The sequence below is a fragment of the Haematobia irritans genome, chromosome 1 (assembly GCF_050003625.1).
Source record: "Haematobia irritans isolate KBUSLIRL chromosome 1, ASM5000362v1, whole genome shotgun sequence".
Classification (NCBI taxonomy): domain Eukaryota; kingdom Metazoa; phylum Arthropoda; class Insecta; order Diptera; family Muscidae; genus Haematobia; species Haematobia irritans.
Window position 1 is genome coordinate 85,613,455 of NC_134397.1, and position 20,017 is coordinate 85,633,471.

Sequence of the window (20,017 nt, forward strand, 5' to 3'; positions counted from 1 at the left end):
TTGCAATCTTAAAACACCAATTGGTAAAAAAAATTTCAACCACCAATATCCAATGCAACCGACGACTGTCGGTGTTTGTTACTATGAGTGTTGGTCTCTCGAAAACACCGTAGTAAAGCAATCACACAAATTGGTTACCCATATCTCAGCAGTTTGGTATTCTCTTATTTTGTACTCTCTCAATTCTCTTGAGCTAATGCCAACTGCTAGTAATTGTTGTTGTTGATTGCAATCACACTTAAGTGCCAACCTCGTTTTTTGTTACCGAGCGTTGTTACGATGTCGATGGGTTCAAGATTGCAAGACACTGCATACGAACGTTGTTATATACTATTGGTGTTTTTATTCTCGCATTTGTATCAATGTAAAAGATCGCATGGTAATTGGTGCCTTACTCACTGCCATCGACATTTTGTGGGTAAGATTGCAATACGAAAAAAGCCACCGGTTGCAGTTTCTGGTTGGTATACTCGCCTTGCATACAAATTACCCATCCCAGTTTAGGCCGAACAGCAAAAAGTTGAAAGCGATGGTTTATCTCCTGTCCGTAATGCTGGTGAAAGTGCTAGCTGATTCAAAGTGGTTTCACACATACCTGTCTGTCGAAAACTGTGACGAGTTGACATACATTAAAGGTGGGTATTAAGTTCGAGTTTAGGGTAGGTACTATGTTCGGTTTTCGAGTTGAAAACCACTTTATTTTCGCGATTACTTTTCCTTAAATAACCAAAATTATAAATGAAAACAAACTTATTCCTGTAAAGTCTTGCCGAAATCTAGAGGAACAAGAAACTACGCATCAATTGAGATAATTTGTCTGCTTTATATTGAACTGTTTTAATAAAGTAACCACGAAAATTTCAACGCGAAAAGCGAACATAGTACTTACCTTTAGCCGCTAAAATCGTCATGTTTTCACGATTACTTTTCTTTAATACTCCATTTTAAGGAATATAAATTTTGTGAAAATTTGCTTTGGGATATTCCCCATCAAGTTATAATAAAATTTGCAACAAATATGTATAATTTCATGCTTTTTTCTTACTGATTTAGTTTTCACTTTAGCGATTTTAGCGGCTAAACTCGAACTTAATACCCACCTTAACGGAGAACTAGCCAATATTTCTAGTTTTGGTCATACACTTAAAAAAGTGAACCCTAACTATATTTCACTAAAGCCGATTTAATTATATTTTAGTTCATGGAATTATTACGTTTTAAGACATTTTACATTACTTTAATATTGTTTGGGAACGTTAGTTAAATTAACTAAAACAGAGGAAAAAAATATACACAAATGAAGTATAAAGCTTAACTTAACTCGTTTCCCCCCAAAAATAGTTCAGAATTTTCCCAATAATGAGCCCATCATGAACTTCGTAATGCACTAAAGACATTCTTGAAATTTTTAACTGTAAGTTTGTCCTTTACACTACAATTTTTTAACAATTGAAAAAAATGATTATGTCTAATAAATTTTCTTGATTTCGTCGAAAATTATTTATTTATTTTTGTGAAATCGGCGTGACATCTGCGTTTCTGATACATTTTAGTTAAAATTTTGTAAAATTAATCTATTTTTTCTAAAATTAACTAAAAGTCTCTTTCTTGGTGGATTCGCTCTTTTTTGAGTGTATATAATATTATTTAATATGTATTGTTGTTATTTTTTTTATTTCAGCTTAAAACCATACATTGACTAAACTACAAGAGTAGCTTAACCAACAGAGGAAAAGAATGTTTGTCAAATTTATTTGGGCAAAGCCCTATAGACTGCAAGATGGTTGGATGGACGCACGTTTCGGAATTACCACATTCCTCATCAGCATCCTCTACTTGCAGCAAAACTATCAACCAATTATCAGAATAAATTCAGGCAGTTTATTAAACCCAACAAAAACTACACTTGAACCCTCCGAAAAAAGGTTTTACATTGATAGCCGGCTTATGCCGAAATAAATTCGAAACAAACATATCTCTTTTCCTATGCCACTGTCAAATCATCGATTTGAATTCACATGGCTGGGTTTATTTTGAGCGTGCCTCCTCTTCTTTTTCCATTTGTTTTGTTTTGTTATTGTTGGTTTTGTTCTTTAAGCATTGTTGTTATTTTTTTTATTTCAGCTTAAAACCATACATTGACTAAACTACAAGAGTAGCTTAACCAACAGAGGAAAAGAATGTTTGTCAAATTATTTAATATAGACATTTTTATATTCAGTTTGCATTTGATATTTTTTTTGCAATTTTTAAAATTACAAAAAAATGTAATGTAAAATCAGGTAGAGTCCTAATTGTAACCTTTGTACAGAGTTTTATGAACATACTATTGCAATATTTGTCTGTTTGATGTTAATAACGACTGTTGCATTGAAATCTCGAAAATGGCATACACATTATATGTTACTTCCAAAATCCACTTTAACTAGATTTGTCACTTGCCTTATAAAAAGTAGATTTAAAAATTTCGAAAATGTGGATTTTTAGGGGCGGGGCCGACTATATAATGCCCTTCACCACTATGTAGACCAAATATTTTGGTACCATCTCAACTCCTTCAAATTTGGGACGAAACACAATTTTAGTATAAAAATATAAAGATAGAGCCATTTTTATTCAATAGCATCAAAAATCTTTTATGATTTATCAGGCGATACATATGTGTTACCCCCATTTTCATGAAGCTCCGTTAGCTAACGAACGAACCGTACTATGGACATATATGTCATCTTGCATATATATTTTATATGCCAGTTAGAATCTTAACTGCTGAATTTTTTTTTGTTGAGTTAACTGGAGAGAAGATATTTGCATTTTACATTCTGCTATCTGGCAGTTAAAGCCTAACGGAGCTACATGAAAATGGCCGTTAGGGATATAAAACAATTTTAGGCATTATTACGAATTTTGCCAAATCGTGCGACATTTATACAAGTTTGATCCTTCATCGAAAAAAAGTAAACTGTTTTATAGGAAGAATAAACTAACTCGTACGAAAATTGAACTAAATTTTACTTCACATTTTGCGATTTACCCAAAGTGTTGTTAAAACCAGGAAAATTTAATGCCCTGTTGTACTTTTTAACTGCAGTTCAGGAAATTATACCCTCTTATAGAAGAAGAAATGAACTAAAATTTAAGAAGAAAATCATTGGCACCAAATCATGACCATTTTAACCATACAGTAGTTTATTCTTACTAAAGGGTGATATGGTCAAAATTTGGTCAATATAAAATTGACGTATTTCTTTCAATTTTGCATTTAAAAAACCTGAACATCCCTCATTTTGAAGGTGTGTGTGTGTGTAGAATGTTGCTCCTATTTTGATTTTGGAATTCACTCTTCAGTTGTAAAAATGCCGTCCAAGCAAGAAGAGCAGCGTATCAAAATTTTGCTCGCGCATCGCGAAAATCCGAGCTACTCGCACGCAAAGCTGGCAAAATCGCTAAAAGTTGCCAAATCAACCGTTACAAATGTAATTAAAGTGTTTGGGGAACGTTTGTCGACAGCCAGGAAGTCTGGATCGGGGGGAAATCGAAAACCGGAAGCCGCTGAGACGACAAAGAGAGTTGCCGGTAGTTTCAAGCGAAACCCTAACCTCTCTCTCCGAGATGCCGCAAATAAGCTGGGTGTATCGTCTACAACCGTGCATCGAGCCAAAAAACAAGCCGGACTATCGACTTCCAAGAAGGTAGTGACTCCAAATTGCAATGATAAACAAAATACGACGGCTAAAGCGCGATCCCGGAGGCTGTACACGACGATGCTGACGAAGTTTGACTGCGTGGTAATGGACGAAACCTACGTCAAAGCCGACTACAAGCAGCTTCCGGGACAGGAGTTTTATACGGCAACAGGAAGGGGAAAGGTAGCAGATATTTTCAAGCACATAAAACTGGCAAAGTTCGCAAAGAAATATCTGGTTTGGCAAGCCATCTGTACCTGTGGCTTGAAAAGCTGCATTTTCATAGCTTCCGGGACTGTCAACCAAGAAATTTACGTGAAAGAGTGTTTGAATAAACGTCTGCTGCCTTTCCTGAAGAAACACGGTTGTTCCGTACTGTTTTGGCCGGATTTGGCATCTTGCCATTACGGTAAAAAGGCCATGGAGTGGTACGCCGCCAACAACGTGTAGGTGGTTCCCAAGGACAAGAACCCTCCCAACACGCCAGAGCTCCGCCCAATTGAGAAATACTGGGCTGTTGTCAAGCGGAACCTAAAGAAGACCAAAAAAACTGCTAAGGACGAGCAGCAGTTCAAGGCAAACTGGCTTTCTGCGGCGAAGAAGGTGGACAGGACAAGGTGGCTGTACAAAATCTGATGGCAGGTGTCAAGCGTGAGGCCCGGCAATTCGGATTTGGAAAAGCGAAAGCCTAACTGAATATTTTTCCTGAATTTTATACTAATTGAACTTGAAAAAAAATTTAATTTAATTTTTTAAATAAACGATTTCACCAATTTACAAGCGTTTTCCCTTGACCAAATTTTGACCGTATCACCCTTTATTTTTGGGAATCGTACGAAAATTTTCATTTGCTTTAGTTCATATTGAAATTATGTGTACGGTCATCGAACTTTATACTCACGTTTAGTTCATTAAATATTTGAGACAAAAAACGAAAATTTCATTGGTCTGTGGAAAATTTCGCCAAAAATAATAAAATTTAAGTACTAACAAATATTTTTTTTTTTAATAAAAATAAGTTAAATTCAGCGTTAGTTTAACAAGGGAAATGTTTTTTCTGTGTTCGGATGCAGTCGAAAACGCTGGCATTACAGTGTTTGGGAATGACTACAAACAGGTTGGCTGATAAGTTCCCGGTCTAACAAAGAAAAACACATTGTTTTTTGTCAAAATTCGTTTTTATTATTCAACATAGTTCCCTTCAAGAGCGATACAACAGTTATAACGACCTTCCAAATTTTATACCATTTTGGTAGTACTCATTCGGTTTTGCCTCAAAATAGGCCTCAGTTTCAGCGATCACCTCTTCATTGCAGCCAAATTTTTTCCCTGCGAGCATCCTTTTGAGGTCTGAGAACAAGAAAAACTCGCTGGGGGCCAGATCTGGAGAATATGGTGGGTGTGGAAGCAATTCATGAATTTTTGCCATCGTTCTCAATGACTTGTGGTACGGTGTGGCACACCGCTCAGAATCATCAACACGTTGTTGTTTTTGGTCAAATGTGAGCTCGCGCGGCACCCATTTTGCACAGAGCTTCCGCATATCCAAATATTGATTAATGATATGACCAACACGTTCCTTTAATATCTTTAAGGCCTCTGCTATCTCGATCAACTTCATTTTACGGTCATTCAAAATCATTTTGGGGATTTTTTGATGTTTTCGTCGGTAACCACCTTTTTCGGGCGTCCACTGCGTTCATCGTCCCCCGTGCTCATTTCACCACGCTTGAATTTTGCATACCAATCAATTATTGTTGATTTCCCTGGGCAGGGTCTGGAAACTCATTATCAAGCCAAGTTTTTGCTTCCACCGTATTTTTTTTTCCACTTCAGAAAACAGTATTTTATCAAAACACGAAATTCCTTTTTTTTCATTTTTTTCACAATAACAAAAGTTGCTTCACAAAAGACGCTCTATCTCACAAACTAATTGACTTACAGACGTCACATTTTTTCCCTGCGAGCATCCTTTTGAGGTCTGAGAACAAGAAAAACTCGCTGGGTGCCAGATCTGGAGAATATGGTGGGTGTGGAAGCAATTCATGAATTTTTGCCATCGTTCTCAATGACTTGTGGTACGGTGTGGCACACCGCTCAGAATCATCAACACGTTGTTGTTTTTGGTCAAATGTGAGCTCGCGCGGCACCCATTTTCACAGAGCTTCCGCATATCCAAATATTGATTAATGATATGACCAACACGTTCCTTTAATATCTTTAAGGCCTCTGCTATCTCGATCAACTTCATTTTAAGGTCATTCAAAATCATTTTGGGGATTTTTTGATGTTTTCGTCGGTAACCACCTCTTTCGGGCGTCCACTGCGTCCCCCGTGCTCATTTCACCACGCTTGAATTTTGCATACCAATCAATTATTGTTGATTTCCCTGGGCAGGGTCTGGAAACTCATTATCAAGCCAAGTTTTTGCTTCCACCGTATTTTTTTTTCCACTTCAGAAAACAGTATTTTATCAAAACACGAAATTCCTTTTTTTTCATTTTTTTCACAATAACAAAAGTTGCTTCACAAAAGACGCTCTATCTCACAAACTAATTGACTTACAGACGTCACGAATCATTTGAAAGTTGGTACTATATAAAAATAATAGGCATTTAATACTAGCGACGCCATCTATGTGTCAGACCGGGGACTTATCAGCCAACCTGTTATATGGGAAAATCATCACAGAAGTTAGTGTAAAATGTGGATATTTTGGCCATATTTGCCTAACCCGGAAGAACAAGTATATCGTTAGCAGAAATGCAAAAGAACGTAACTAACAAAAATTCGAAAAATGTGTCGTGTTTTATCAACAGTCATGGTCTCACAAACTTTTAGGTTGCTACGATCAAAAATAAAGATTTTATTAAGAAAAATCGAAAAGGTTACTTCAAAAAAGCTAACCAAATTTAGTTGTTTGGGGACAGTTATTGCAGTTAGTGAGAATAAAGAGACGGCAAGTAAAAACGGTAAAATGAATTGTCATATTTAGAAAGTCGTGATATTACTCCGGAAAAAAGTGTAAGAAATGTAGGAGAACATAATAAGAAAAATCGTATGCATGGCAAGAAATATCAATGGTTGTCTAAAGGAAATGTTACAGACAGAATGCCGAGAGCAATGAAGGAAGCATGTGTCTCAATTTTTTGCAAAACAAGTACACTCCGGCACTGTTCCTCTTTTTCGGAAAATGAACGAAAGGAGATATTTAATCTCTTCTGGCGTATGTCTTGGGACCAGAAAAAAGTTTATTTAAATGGTCTTATTGAATATTCGGGGGAAAAAACGGATTTTCGTAGAAGACTCTCGACGTAGTAATACAAAATCGTATTACTTAAATCATAATTTAACTTTGAAACAAGTCTGCAGTAAAATGTTTTTCAATACTTTAGGCATATCCGAAACTATGGCAAGAAAATGGACTGATATGCAAAGAAACTCTAAAAGTCAGATACGAATTAATGTAAACGAAAGAGTTCAAAAAGTGATGTATGAAAAACGACTTAGGTTTTTGGAAAACTGGTTAGAAAAACTCCCAAAAATAGATTCACATTATCGCCGAAAATATACAAACAAAATATATTTCGAATCAGATTTCAAGACATTCAAAGAAATTTTTGAATGTTGGTTTTTATCGTAATACAAATACAGATTCGTAAATTTTCAATAGTGAATACAGAATAGACAAGTGCTACCATCCAAATGTGGTAAACAGAACACAAGGTTTGTACTTACCAAATTTCAATAATTAAAACTTCATTCCTTGGATTATCTGTGATAGGCCTAAAATAAAAGAGAAATAGTTAGTACAGACTACAATTTGAAATTTTGTGAATTATAAAATTTGTCAACCGAATTAGCTGAAAATTCGTACAAATGATTTCAATTTGTTTTGTTTTTTGTTTTCGAAAAAAAAGTCGACAAATTACTTATGAATTATTACCGATATTGGGTAAACTGCCGTAGTTATCCAACACACAAAACAAGTGTCTCGTAAATTTAAGAAGATTTTTACAATAATTTATCACAAGAATTTTTTAAAATTTTAGTTCAAGGAAATTTCACAAATTTTGAGTAACAATCATTTAGTTCATGGCCTACAAAATACGATGGAAATTTCCTTGAAAATTTTGTTAACTGGAAGTTAAAAATTCTTTTGTCATACTATAAAACTACTAATGAAATGTAAAGTTCTTTCTAAAAAATAATTGCAATTTACTTTACTATCTTTTTTTTACGAAACTTGAACTTGAATGCAATTTCTTACTGGCAATTCTTTATTTAAAAATAGTTGGTACAACTTTTCACAATGAAATCTTTTTAGTTCACATGTAATTAAATTTATAGACATTTTCGTGGAAAATTTTTAGATAACATTTCATGAAATTTTTGCTAATTTTAAGTTAAACGTTTCATCGTTATAAACTGATGTGCATTTACGAATATTATTCTTAGAGTGTCAGCAGATGCGATGAACTAATGCATAGTACAGAGATCTTTCTCGGCAAAATGAAATTTGATTAATGTAAAGATGATGTTACTTGAATTTTGTTTGAGAGTGCGAGTATGCATTGAGAGCAATGTAATAATGAGAAATGGTAGCGAGTGCTGGGTATGTTGTGTATATCTGAGCGTGGGGTTGTTTTTAGTTTTGTTCTTTCAGTGGTTTGTGCGTGTGTGTTTCTTATTTGCGGATGGTTTATTTGGCTGGATGAAGTGTTGTTTTCAATGAAGGCACATGTGTTTTTGTTGTTGTAGGAATGTTTTGATTTTGCTTGGTTTTGTTTGGCATGCTTCAGTTGTATAGTTGGCGTTCGAGTGGGCTGTTGAATCTTTTTAGCAGGCATGTAACAAGGCAATATAAAGTTATGGGATATCTTGGTTTTTCGAGACATATATTGGTGTTTGTTTATTAAACCTTTTAAATGAAAGTTATTAATATTTTAGCAATGAAATGTACGTTGGTGAAGTAATGACCGGTAGCTTAGAAAAAAGTTATTAAGAATGTTCAATATTTAGGAAAAAATGCTGAAATGGAAAGTATATTGAAATTGTTTTATAGAAATCTAATTTATTTTTTATTATTGAATGTTAAAAATAAATATTCAATTTCAGAGTAACCCCAGATGAATTTGGAAAGTTTTATGTTACACCTCAGCTTATAGTTTAATCATAAATTTGTAAGTATTCTTTTCTTTTAAAAAGGCTATTTTTATGTTTATTATTTGTTATTTAATTTTTTGGATACCAGTTTAATGTTTTTCTTGGTTGTAAAAAAATATTTAATTTCAGAGCAACCCCAGATAGATTCGGACAAATTTTTATATTTCTCCCCATCGTATAATTTAATTTCTTTTAAAAATTTTCTTTCTTTCAACTACAATATTTACGTTCTTATGATCCTTTTATTACCAAAATTAAAGGTTTTTAATACCTTATTTTAGAATTTCATTAAACAAATTTTTTTGGAAACCAATTTAATATTTTTAATGTTAAAAACAAATCATTAATTTGAGAATAGCCCCTTAACAATTTGCAAACATTTTTATTACTCCTCTGCTTAATAGTGAATTGGTAAGGTTTCTTTAACTTTCTTTTAACCAGAATATTTCGTTTTTTATGCATATTATTACTTCTTTAATAAGATTTTTTGGAAACCAATTTAATGTAAAAAATAAATATTTAATTTCAGAGAAACCCTAAGTGAATGTGGACAATTTTTTATGTTTCCTCTCAGCGTATAATTTAACAGAGATTTGGTAAGTTTTATATTAACACTTTGGCTTTATTTTAACTAGAATATTTATTTTATTATATCCGTCACATCGATAACAACACAGTTTTTGAGTTAATATAGCTTACTTCTTAAATGCACCAAACTTAAAATGCACCAAAATATGGTAAGTTACAAGCTAATATAAAGAATTAAAAATACGTTTTATTTTTATTTGTATACAATTTTCATTATTCCTTCCATTTTTTCAGCAAGATGTGTGAAAATTATATTTACTAACAACTAAGGATAAGTCAAATCCCTAAACAGCGAGTTAAAATAGACTAATTTCTTGTTCCACGTGACAGTAATTTTTATTCACAAATACCATTGTATTATGAACTTTCATCATAAGTCTTTATAATAAAGTACTTTTGCTTAAATAAAGATTACTTTTAATGTATGGAAATTTTCAAATTAGTATAACGGTTTGTTATTCCTTTAATTATTTAATTTATCTGTATTGTGGGAAGATTTGTTTAAAAATAGTTTCGTCGTCGACATTTTAATGAGATTGTTAACCAAATTTTGTTATCGGGTTTCCCAAAAAAAAAATAGTCAAGTTAACCAAATTAATAGAGATTTTTTTTTTAACTTGGTAGGAGTATATATATATATATATATCTTATGGTGGTGTAAAATTTAACTATGGCATTGTATTGTCATAGATCAACAAAAATTTAAGAGAATTATAAACTAGACAAGCAGAAAAATCTTAAGAGCTAAATCAAGATCAATTTTACTTTTAGTTCATTTTGCAAACGAAAAGGGTTCACTGTTTTTTTAGTGAACGTTACACGGTTATACGTATTCAGAATGTATTGATACACGAGCCCTATTTACAACTTAAATGACATTTTCGTGCGATAATTTTTAAAATTTTCGATGTGGACTAATACTACAAGAGTGCATACTTGGAAAACCACTACTTATAAAAACAGCTTTTTGACTTATCGGAGCCAATTTCCATTCTAATTAAACATTTTCAAAAATCTAGCTGGTGGAGCAAAATCTAGGATGTACATTATGGACCACAGAAACCCTGAATAGTTTGAAGTTGCGAATTAGAGAAGTTAAACTAGCAGAGTTAGTTACTTTTACTTTCGGAGTGCTATTATACAAAAATGTCAAAAACCAATTATTTCCAATAATAATAGGTTAGCGCGCCTTCCATTTTCGAAAAATACCTGAGGACAAGTCCGTATTCAGGGGGGGGGGGGGTGAGGGGGATCAAACCCCCCCGAAATGAATGAATATTTTTATATAAATAAATATATATTTTTAGCTGCATAGAAAAATCTTTTCGAAGATGTTGAAGAAAAGCTGGAGGTTTTATTTTGAAAAACGCTTACCTATAAAACTTGCACAAATCATAGAATAGTAGTTGAAAAGTCCGTCAAACGACGGTCGAAAATAACAAATTGTTTTTGTTTTCGCACCACAAATTTCATTTTTGGAAAATGTATATCTGCTTTTTATGTGTGTTTGTTGTTCTTTTTGTGAACATGACTCGCTTTGTTTGGCCATAGAACAACAACGAAACAGCCAAACACACATGTGTAAATGAAATGGCGCAAAACCTGCGAAAAGAACCTGCCTAATTTAGCGATGGAAGCAATAAAGAGATATTTCCAAACGTGCATATTCTTTTAAAAATTTTGGTCACTTTGCCAGTTACTCAGGGATGGAAAATACAATTTTTAGGAAAGTACAAAAAAGGTAGTTTTTGATCGGAAAGGTACTTTTTACTAAATTTCAACAAAAATTTCACTGGAATATTATTGTCAAGAGACTGAATTTTAAAGAAAATAAAATTTTGACAAAATTTTTTATATAAATAAAATTTTGACAAAATTTTTTATATAAATAAAATTTTGCAAAAATTTTCTAAAGAAATAAAATTTTGCAAAAAAAATTCTATAGAAAAAAAATTTTGCAAAATTTTTTCTATAGGAATAACATTTTGCAAAAATTTCCTATGGAAATAAATCTTTTACAAAATTTTCAATTGAAATAAAATTTTGACAAAATTTTCTATAAAAATAAAATTTTGCAAAAATTCTATATAGAAATAAAATTTTGACAACATTTTCTACCGAAATAAAAAATCGATAATGTAGAATCGCATTCGTTTTTCGACTAAAACATTTTTGAAGTTCAATAAAATCCTGTTTTTGGCTATGTCTTTTACGAAATAGATTTTTTCCCACATGGTCTGTTTTGCCATATTTGTAATTTGTAATAATGTGTGTGAAGATAAATACGTATTTAAAACCCTAGACACAAACCAATTGTAATAGATTAGGGTAAAAACATTTTGGGATTTTTTCGAAAAACTGATTTTTTGGAAAAACTACTGGGAATTTAAAATTAAAATTTCGCAGGAACAATGCCAGGGGAACACCCTACATAACGGTTTATTTATTTTGGAAATATATTAACCACCGCAAGAGATATGTGGTGGGACATTTGGCAATGGGAGGGGAATCATATCTCTGGAACGGGATATCCTGCCAGGACTACTTATGCGGCAGTGTATAGTCCTATGAAATACCTATCGAACAAGGTATAGCATATATCAAGATTTGATTTTTAAGACACCAAATACGCTCTTTTAATTTCTGTATTTATTATCCTAAATTTCTGGAGGGGATCAGTGGCCATATCTCAGGAACGAAGCTACCCTCTGACCTAAAATTTATGACAAATTAATGTGCTTGTAACACCCTTCAATCAGAGGGTAAACATTTGTTGAAGCGATATTTCAGAACTCCAAAATTGTTCCTCCAATATTGGTTATTTTACCTATGAATTTTCGGAGGGGAGGAATGCGTCCAGGAGGAGTGGGGTACATCCTGCCGACATAGCTCCCACACAAATCCATACTCCTAAAGACGCCTTTTCGAACAAAAGAAACAGCGAATCAAGAATTGATTTTGGGATTGCTCCAGCTCCTCATCAATATGACCCTTTTTCAGACCAAAAAATACAAAACTGAATAGAAGCAAAGCAGAAAATTTCGCACCAGATGCTTGGCCAGGAGCAGTGCTAATATCGATGGAACGGGATCTCCTTCCGACATGGCATAAAAACCATTATAAAGCTCCAAGAAACACCTATACGGATTGATGTCACTTTATTCCAGAATTGATTTTGGTATACCCAGATACGCCTGTTCAAATGTGGCCCATTTCATAGCAGATTCTGGCCGGGAGCAGTGGCCATATCTTTGGAACGAATTATCCTGCCGACAAGGGATGACCACTGTTGTATAGTCCTAGGAACCTACTTTCCGGAATGGTGTCACTTTATTCCAGAATTGATTTCGGTATACCCAGATACGCCTGTTCAAAAGTGGCCAATTTCACAGCAGATTCTGGCCGGGAGCAGTGGCCATATCTTTGGAACGAATTATCCTGCCGACACGAGATGACCAATTTTGTACAGTGCTAGGAAGCTACTTTCCGGAATGGTGTAACTTTATTCCAGAATTGATTTTGGTATACCCAGATACGCCTGTTCAAATGTGGCCCATTTCATAGCAGATTCTGGCCGGGAGCAGTGGCCATATCTTTGGAACGAATTATCCTGCCGACACGAGATGACCACTGTTGTACAGTGCTAGGAAGCTACTTTCCGGAATGGTGTCACTTTATTGCAGAATTGATTTCGGTATACCCAAATACGCCTTTTCAAAAGTGGTCAATTTCATAGCAGAATCTGGCCGGGAGCAGTGGCCATATCTTTCGAATGAAATATCCTGCCGACACGAGATGACCACTGTTGTACAGTGCTAGGAAGCTACTTTCCGGAATGGTGTCACTTTATTGCAGAATTGATTTCGGTATACCCAGATACGCCTGTTCAAATGTGGCCCATTTCATAGCAGATTCTGGCCGGGAGCAGTGGCCATATCTTTGGAACGAATTATCGTGCCGACATCAAATAACCACTGTTGTATAGTCCTAGGAAGCTACTTTCCGGCATGGTGTCACTTTATCCCAGAATTGATTTCGGTATACCCAGATACGCCTGTTCAAATGTGGCCCATTTCATAGCAGATTCTGGCCGGGAGCAGTGGTCATATCTTTGGAACGAATTATCCTGCCGACAAGGGATGACCACTGTTGTATAGTCCTAGGAACCTACTTTCCGGAATGGTGTCACTTTATTCCAGAATTGATTTCGGTATACCCAGATACGCCTGTTCAAAAGTGGCCAATTTCATAGCAGATTCTGGCCGGGAGCAGTGGCCATATCTTTGGAACGAATTATCCTGCCGACAAGGGATGACCACTGTTGTATAGTCCTAGGAACCTACCTTCCGGAATGGTGTCACTTTATTCCAGAATTGATTTCGGTATACCCAGATGCGCCTGTTCAAAAGTGGCCAATTTCATAGCAGATTCTGGCCGGGAGCAGTGGCCATATCTTGGGAACGAATTATCCTGCCGACATCAAATAACCACTGTTGTATAGTCCTAGGCAGCTACTTTCCGGCATGGTGTCACTTTATCCCAGAATTGATTTCGGTATACCCAGATACGCCTGTTCAAATGTGGCCCATTTCATAGCAGATTCTGGCCGGGAGCAGTGGCCATATCTTTGGAACGAATTATCGTGCCGACATCAAATAACCACTGTTGTATAGTCCTAGGAAGCTACTTTCCGGCATGGTGTCACTTTATCCCAGAATTGATTTCGGTATACCCAGATACGCCTGTTCAAATGTGGCCCATTTCATAGCAGATTCTGGCCGGGAGCAGTGGCCATATCTTTGGAACGAATTATCGTGCCGACATCAAATAACCACTGTTGTATAGTCCTAGGAAGCTACTTTCCGGCATGGTGTCACTTTATCCCAGAATTGATTTCGGTATACCCAGATACGCCTGTTCAAATGTGGCCCATTTCATAGCAGATTCTGGCCGGGAGCAGTGGCCATATCTGGGGAACGAATTATCCTGCCGACAAGGGATGACCACTGTTGTATAGTCCTAGGAACCTACTTTCCGGAATGGTGTCACTTTATTGCAGAATTGATTTCGGTATACCCAGATACGCCTGTTCAAATGTGGCCCATTCATAGCAGATTCTGGCCGGGAGCAGTGGCCATATCTTCGGAACGAATTATCCTGCCGACATGAAATAACCACTGTTGTATAGTACTAGGAAGCTGCTTTCCGGAATGGTGTCAATTTGTTCCAGAATTGATTTTGGTATACCCAAATACGCCTGTTCAAATGTGGCCCATTTCATAGCAGATTCTGGCCGGGAGCAGTGGCCATATCTTTGGAACGAATTATCGTGCCGACATCAAATAACCACTGTTGTATAGTCCTAGGAAGCTACTTTCCGGCATGGTGTCACTTTATCCCAGAATTGATTTCGGTATACCCAGATACGCCTGTTCAAATGTGGCCCATTTCATAGCAGATTCTGGCCGGGAGCAGTGGCCATATCTTTGGAACGAATTATCGTGCCGACATCAAATAACCACTGTTGTATAGTCCTAGGAAGCTACTTTCCGGCATGGTGTCACTTTATCCCAGAATTGATTTCGGTATACCCAGATACGCCTGTTCAAATGTGGCCAATTTCATAGCAGATTCTGGCCGGGAGCAGTGGCCATATCTGGGGAACGAATTATCCTGCCGACATCAAATAACCACTGTTGTATAGTCCTAGGAAGCTACTTTCCGGAATGGTGTCACTTTATTGCAGAATTGATTTCGGTATACCCAGATACGCCTGTTCAAATGTGGCCCATTCATAGCAGATTCTGGCCGGGAGCAGTGGCCATATCTTCGGAACGAATTATCCTGCCGACATGAAATAACCACTGTTGTATAGTACTAGGAAGCTGCTTTCCGGAATGGTGTCAATTTGTTCCAGAATTGATTTTGGTATACCCAAATACGCCTGTTCAAATTTGGAATCAATTGTAATAGATTAGGGTAAGAAAAAAAATTTTTTTTGTGTTTGCAAAAAAGTGGCTTTAAAGAAAAACTATTTTGAATTTAAAGTAAAATTTTGCAAAAACAGTGCCGCCTATATAGCAATTTTGTTCTTTCTTAAATATATTGACTACAACTAAAGTAGTGGTGTAAGACATTTGGCAACGGACGTATAAAAAAACTCCGAAACTCTTTTCCGGATTAATGTAACATTATTTCCAAATCAAAGTTGGTGTATGCAGATGCTTTACACTTTTTCCTAAATTTTATTATTAGTGTTTAAAATAAAAATAAATTCGAATAAAATTTTATCAAAAGTAAGCCAACCTTGATTTGAACCTGCATACTTAAATAAACCTTGATTCCAACTCACTCATCAACGAGTTAGGCCACTGCCTTGACGATAATCTGCGCAACGGAACTTTCCTATGACGTAATTCCAGGTTTTGTCTTTAATTAAACACAGGTAGACCTCAACATACATAGTTTCTGTAAGATGTCTACATTTCAATTACGCCATTTTGGTTAATGCTGAGGCTTACCTGTTTCAGTTGCTTTAACAGAGTCAAGAGGGTTACCAACTCCGAAAATTAATGACAATTAATTAATGAAAAACCTCTGTAGAAAGTTGGTATAATCTCCACACCCAGGAAATGTCATTAGAAGTAAATTGCACAAGTAATGAATTTTTATGAAACCCTTTGCTATATTGGGTTTCATAAAAACTACCACCAAACAAGTCGTGGTTTTGCACCTACTGTAAGTTTTTATTGTTATGATTCTTTAATGCTGAGAAAACTTTCGAAGATTGATATTTACCATAAGTAGTGAATTTAGTTGTTTTCCACAAATATCAGCACTGGAACCCAAATTTTTTGTTGCTGTGCATTCAAGAGATTTCTTGGTGCTAAGCAAAGATTGACTAAATTTATTTAATATTTTTTTTTTTTTATCTAATATATTGTTAAAATTCAAAATTTTAAGTAAAATTTATAAATCTTAGACACTGTATAGAGCTAAAGTGCATAAGTGCCGTTTAGGATTTCGTTAAGTTTGTAATTAAGTTTTTAAGGTATCTAGCGTACGATGAGTAGCGTAAACTTAAGGTAATACTATAATTAAAATGAAGATGTAAACTTAGTTTATTTAGACTTAGTTTGTTGTTAACTATTTGCGTAATACAATTTTTTGCTATACAGTGTAATTCATATAATCTTTATACGTGATGCAAAAGATTGGTATCATTCACAATTTGTGTGAATGAGATGCTCTTTGGGTTAAATATAAATATAATTTTAACAAATTTTAAATTCAAGAATATTATAAAATCGCTCAATGGCAACACTATGCCGCACGTGCAATGAGGGAGCAAAGAGAAAATGTATGCTTACCCTTTTAAAGCGCAAGAGAACCAATGTCGTAACACCGTTACTATTTCAATTTTTAAGGAAATGAGTGAAACCCCAATACACACATATAAGAGATCGTTATCATTTCTTGTAGTCGTTTAGTTGAGCTATTCGCTAAAGTATTCAGTGGAGTTAGGATGTTCTAGTAGGTTAAGCGTTTGGCGTATTTTTCTTTATTCAACAGATGCGAGTTCGAGTCCACGTTTGATTGACTGTGACACGTTTTTATTTATTTTGATTACTGTATTGTTTTTTTTTTACTAAAAAATTCATTTCATCGACTCAGAATTTCCCCACAACCAAGAATGTATAAATACACTCTATGGTGTCTGAAACCAATATTTTAATGCATTACAAACGGATTGACGAATTTAGTATACCCCCATCCTATGATGGAGGGTTTAAAAAATATGTATATACACATATATATGTATAAATATAGTCAAAAGTGGGCTCGAACACCTAACCCTTGAACAAAATTAGATTGTACCGAACGCTCAACCTATTCGGCTATGCCAATCGTTTGAACTATGTGGCGAATAACTCAACTAAACGATATACCACTACAATTGCAAGTGTTAGTTCACGCTCAAGTATGTGTGTTTGCGTTTCCACCCCAAAATCCATTTCTCAAAAATTGAAATAGTAACGGGATTAAGTTATTTGGTTCTCTTTGGTTTTTAAAGAGTTAAATGGGTATTTTCTATTTGCTCTCACGTTAAATGTTGTAGTATTGCCAATGTTCTTTTTAATATACACCATAATATTTATTAGATTTATCTAGTTAAATTACAATAGAAATGCGGACATGATTTCAAGAAAAAAACTTATTATTAAATGAATTGCAATGAATTTGGTGCACGTAGGTCACTCGAAAATAAAGTGGTTGCAATTATATTTTTTGGTTTATAAAGTAAGAATGCCTACACTAAAAACAGTGAACGCACCATGGCATTAAAGTCAACTTAACTTTATTTTAATGAAAATTATTATGTTTTAGTTTAAATTTCCCCAATATGAGAAAATTATTTAAATTTAATAATTTTTGTGTGCATGTAGATGAACTACAAAAGAAGAACAAGTTACACAAATGAAGGATTTCGTATTTTTCAGAAAAAAGTTTAAAATTTCCTAAAATTTGTAAATTTTGCTAAAAATGTACAATGAATTTCTGGAACATGTCGAAAATTATTTACTTATTTTTGTCATATGTATGTTGAGGTCTACCCGTGTTTACTTAAAGACAAAACCTGGAATTACGTCATAGGAAAGTTTCGCTGCGCAGATTATCGTCGAGGGGGTGGCCTAACTCGTTGATGAGTGAGTTGAATTCAGGGTTTATTTAAGTATCCAGGTTCAAATCACGGTTCGCTTACTTTTAATAAAATTTTATTTGAATTTATTTTTATTTTAAACACTAATAATAAAATTTAGAAAATGGTGTAAAGCATCTGCATACACCAACTTTGACTTTGAAATAATGTTACATTAATCCGGAAAAGAGTTTCGGAGTTTTTTTATACGTCCGTTGCCAAATGTCTTACACCACTACTTTAGTTGTAGTCAATATATTTAAGAAAGAACAAAATTGCTATATAGGCGGCACTGTTTTTGCAAAATTTTACTTTAAATTCAAAATAGTTTTTCTTTAAAGCCACTATTTTGCAAACACAAAAAATTTTTTTTTTCTTACCCTAATCTATTACAATTGATTCCAAATTTGACCAGGCGTATTTGGGTATACCAAAATCAATTCTGGAACAAATTGACACCATTCCGGAAAGCAGCTTCCTAGTACTATACAACAGTGGTTATTTGATGTCGGCACGATAATTCGTTCCAAAGATATGGCCACTGCTCCCGGCCAGAATCTGCTATGAAATGGGCCACATTTGAACAGGCGTATCTGGGTATACCGAAATCAATTCTGGGATAAAGTGACACCATGCCGGAAAGTAGCTTCCTAGGACTATACAACAGTGGTTATTTGATGTCGGCACGATAATTCGTTCCAAAGATATGGCCACTGCTCCCGGCCAGAATCTGCTATGAAATGGGCCACATTTGAACAGGCGTATCTGGGTATACCGAAATCAATTCTGCAATAAAGTGACACCATTCCGGAAAGTAGCTTCCTAGCACTATACAACAGTGGTCATCTCGTGTCGGCAGGATATTTCATTCGAAAGATATGGCCACTGCTCCCGGCCAGATTCTGCTATGAAATTGACCACTTTTGAAAAGGCGTATTTGGGTATACCGAAATCAATTCTGCAATAAAGTGACACCATTCCGGAAAGTAGCTTCCTAGCACTGTACAACAGTGGTCATCTCGTGTCGGCAGGATAATTCGTTCCAAAGATATGGCCACTGCTCCCGGCCAGATTCTGCTATGAAATGGGCCACATTTGAACAGGCGTATCTGGGTATACCAAAATCAATTCTGGAATAAAGTTACACCATTCCGGAAAGTAGCTTCCTAGCACTGTACAAAATTGGTCATCTCGTGTCGGCAGGATAATTCGTTCCAAAGATATGGCCACTGCTCCCGGCCAGAATCTGCTATGAAATTGGCCACTTTTGAACAGGCGTATCTGGGTATACCGAAATCAATTCTGGAATAAAGTGACACCATTCCGGAAAGTAGGTTCCTAGGACTATACAACAGTGGTCATCCCTTGTCGGCAGGATAATTCGTTCCAAAGATATGGCCACTGCTCCCGGCCAGAATCTGCTATGAAATGGGCCACATTTGAACAGGCGTATCTGGGTATACCAAAATCAATTCTGGAATAAAGTGACATCAATCCGTATAGGTGTTTCTTGGAGCTTTATAATGGTTTTTATGCCATGTCGGAAGGAGATCCCGTTCCATCGATATTAGCACTGCTCCTGGCCAAGCATCTGGTGCGAAATTTTTCTGCTTTGCTTCTATTCAGTTTTGTATTTTTTGGTCTGAAAAAGGGTCATATTGATGAGGAGCTGGAGCAATCCCAAAATCAATTCTTGATTCGCTGTTTCTTTTGTTCGAAAAGGCGTCTTTAGGAGTATGGATTTGTGTGGGAGCTATGTCGGCAGGATGTACCCCACTCCTCCTGGACGCATTCCTCCCCTCCGAAAATTCATAGGTAAAATAACCAATATTGGAGGAACAATTTTGGAGTTCTGAAATATCGCTTCAACAAATGT

General features: G+C 35.3%; 1 protein-coding gene across 3 annotated transcripts in view; it reads right to left on the reverse strand.

Annotated features, from left to right (window-relative positions):
* stac (C2 and C2B_Munc13-like domain-containing protein staccato) overlaps nucleotides 1–20,017 on the reverse strand; it is a 197,861-nt gene that overhangs the window by 66,811 nt on the left and 111,033 nt on the right. For all 3 annotated transcript variants that reach the window (XM_075291047.1, XM_075291049.1, XM_075291050.1), the window contains one exon: nucleotides 7,425–7,472. In XM_075291047.1, the coding sequence (XP_075147162.1) occupies nucleotides 7,425–7,472 (48 nt within the window). The remainder of the gene's footprint in view (nucleotides 1–7,424; nucleotides 7,473–20,017) is intronic.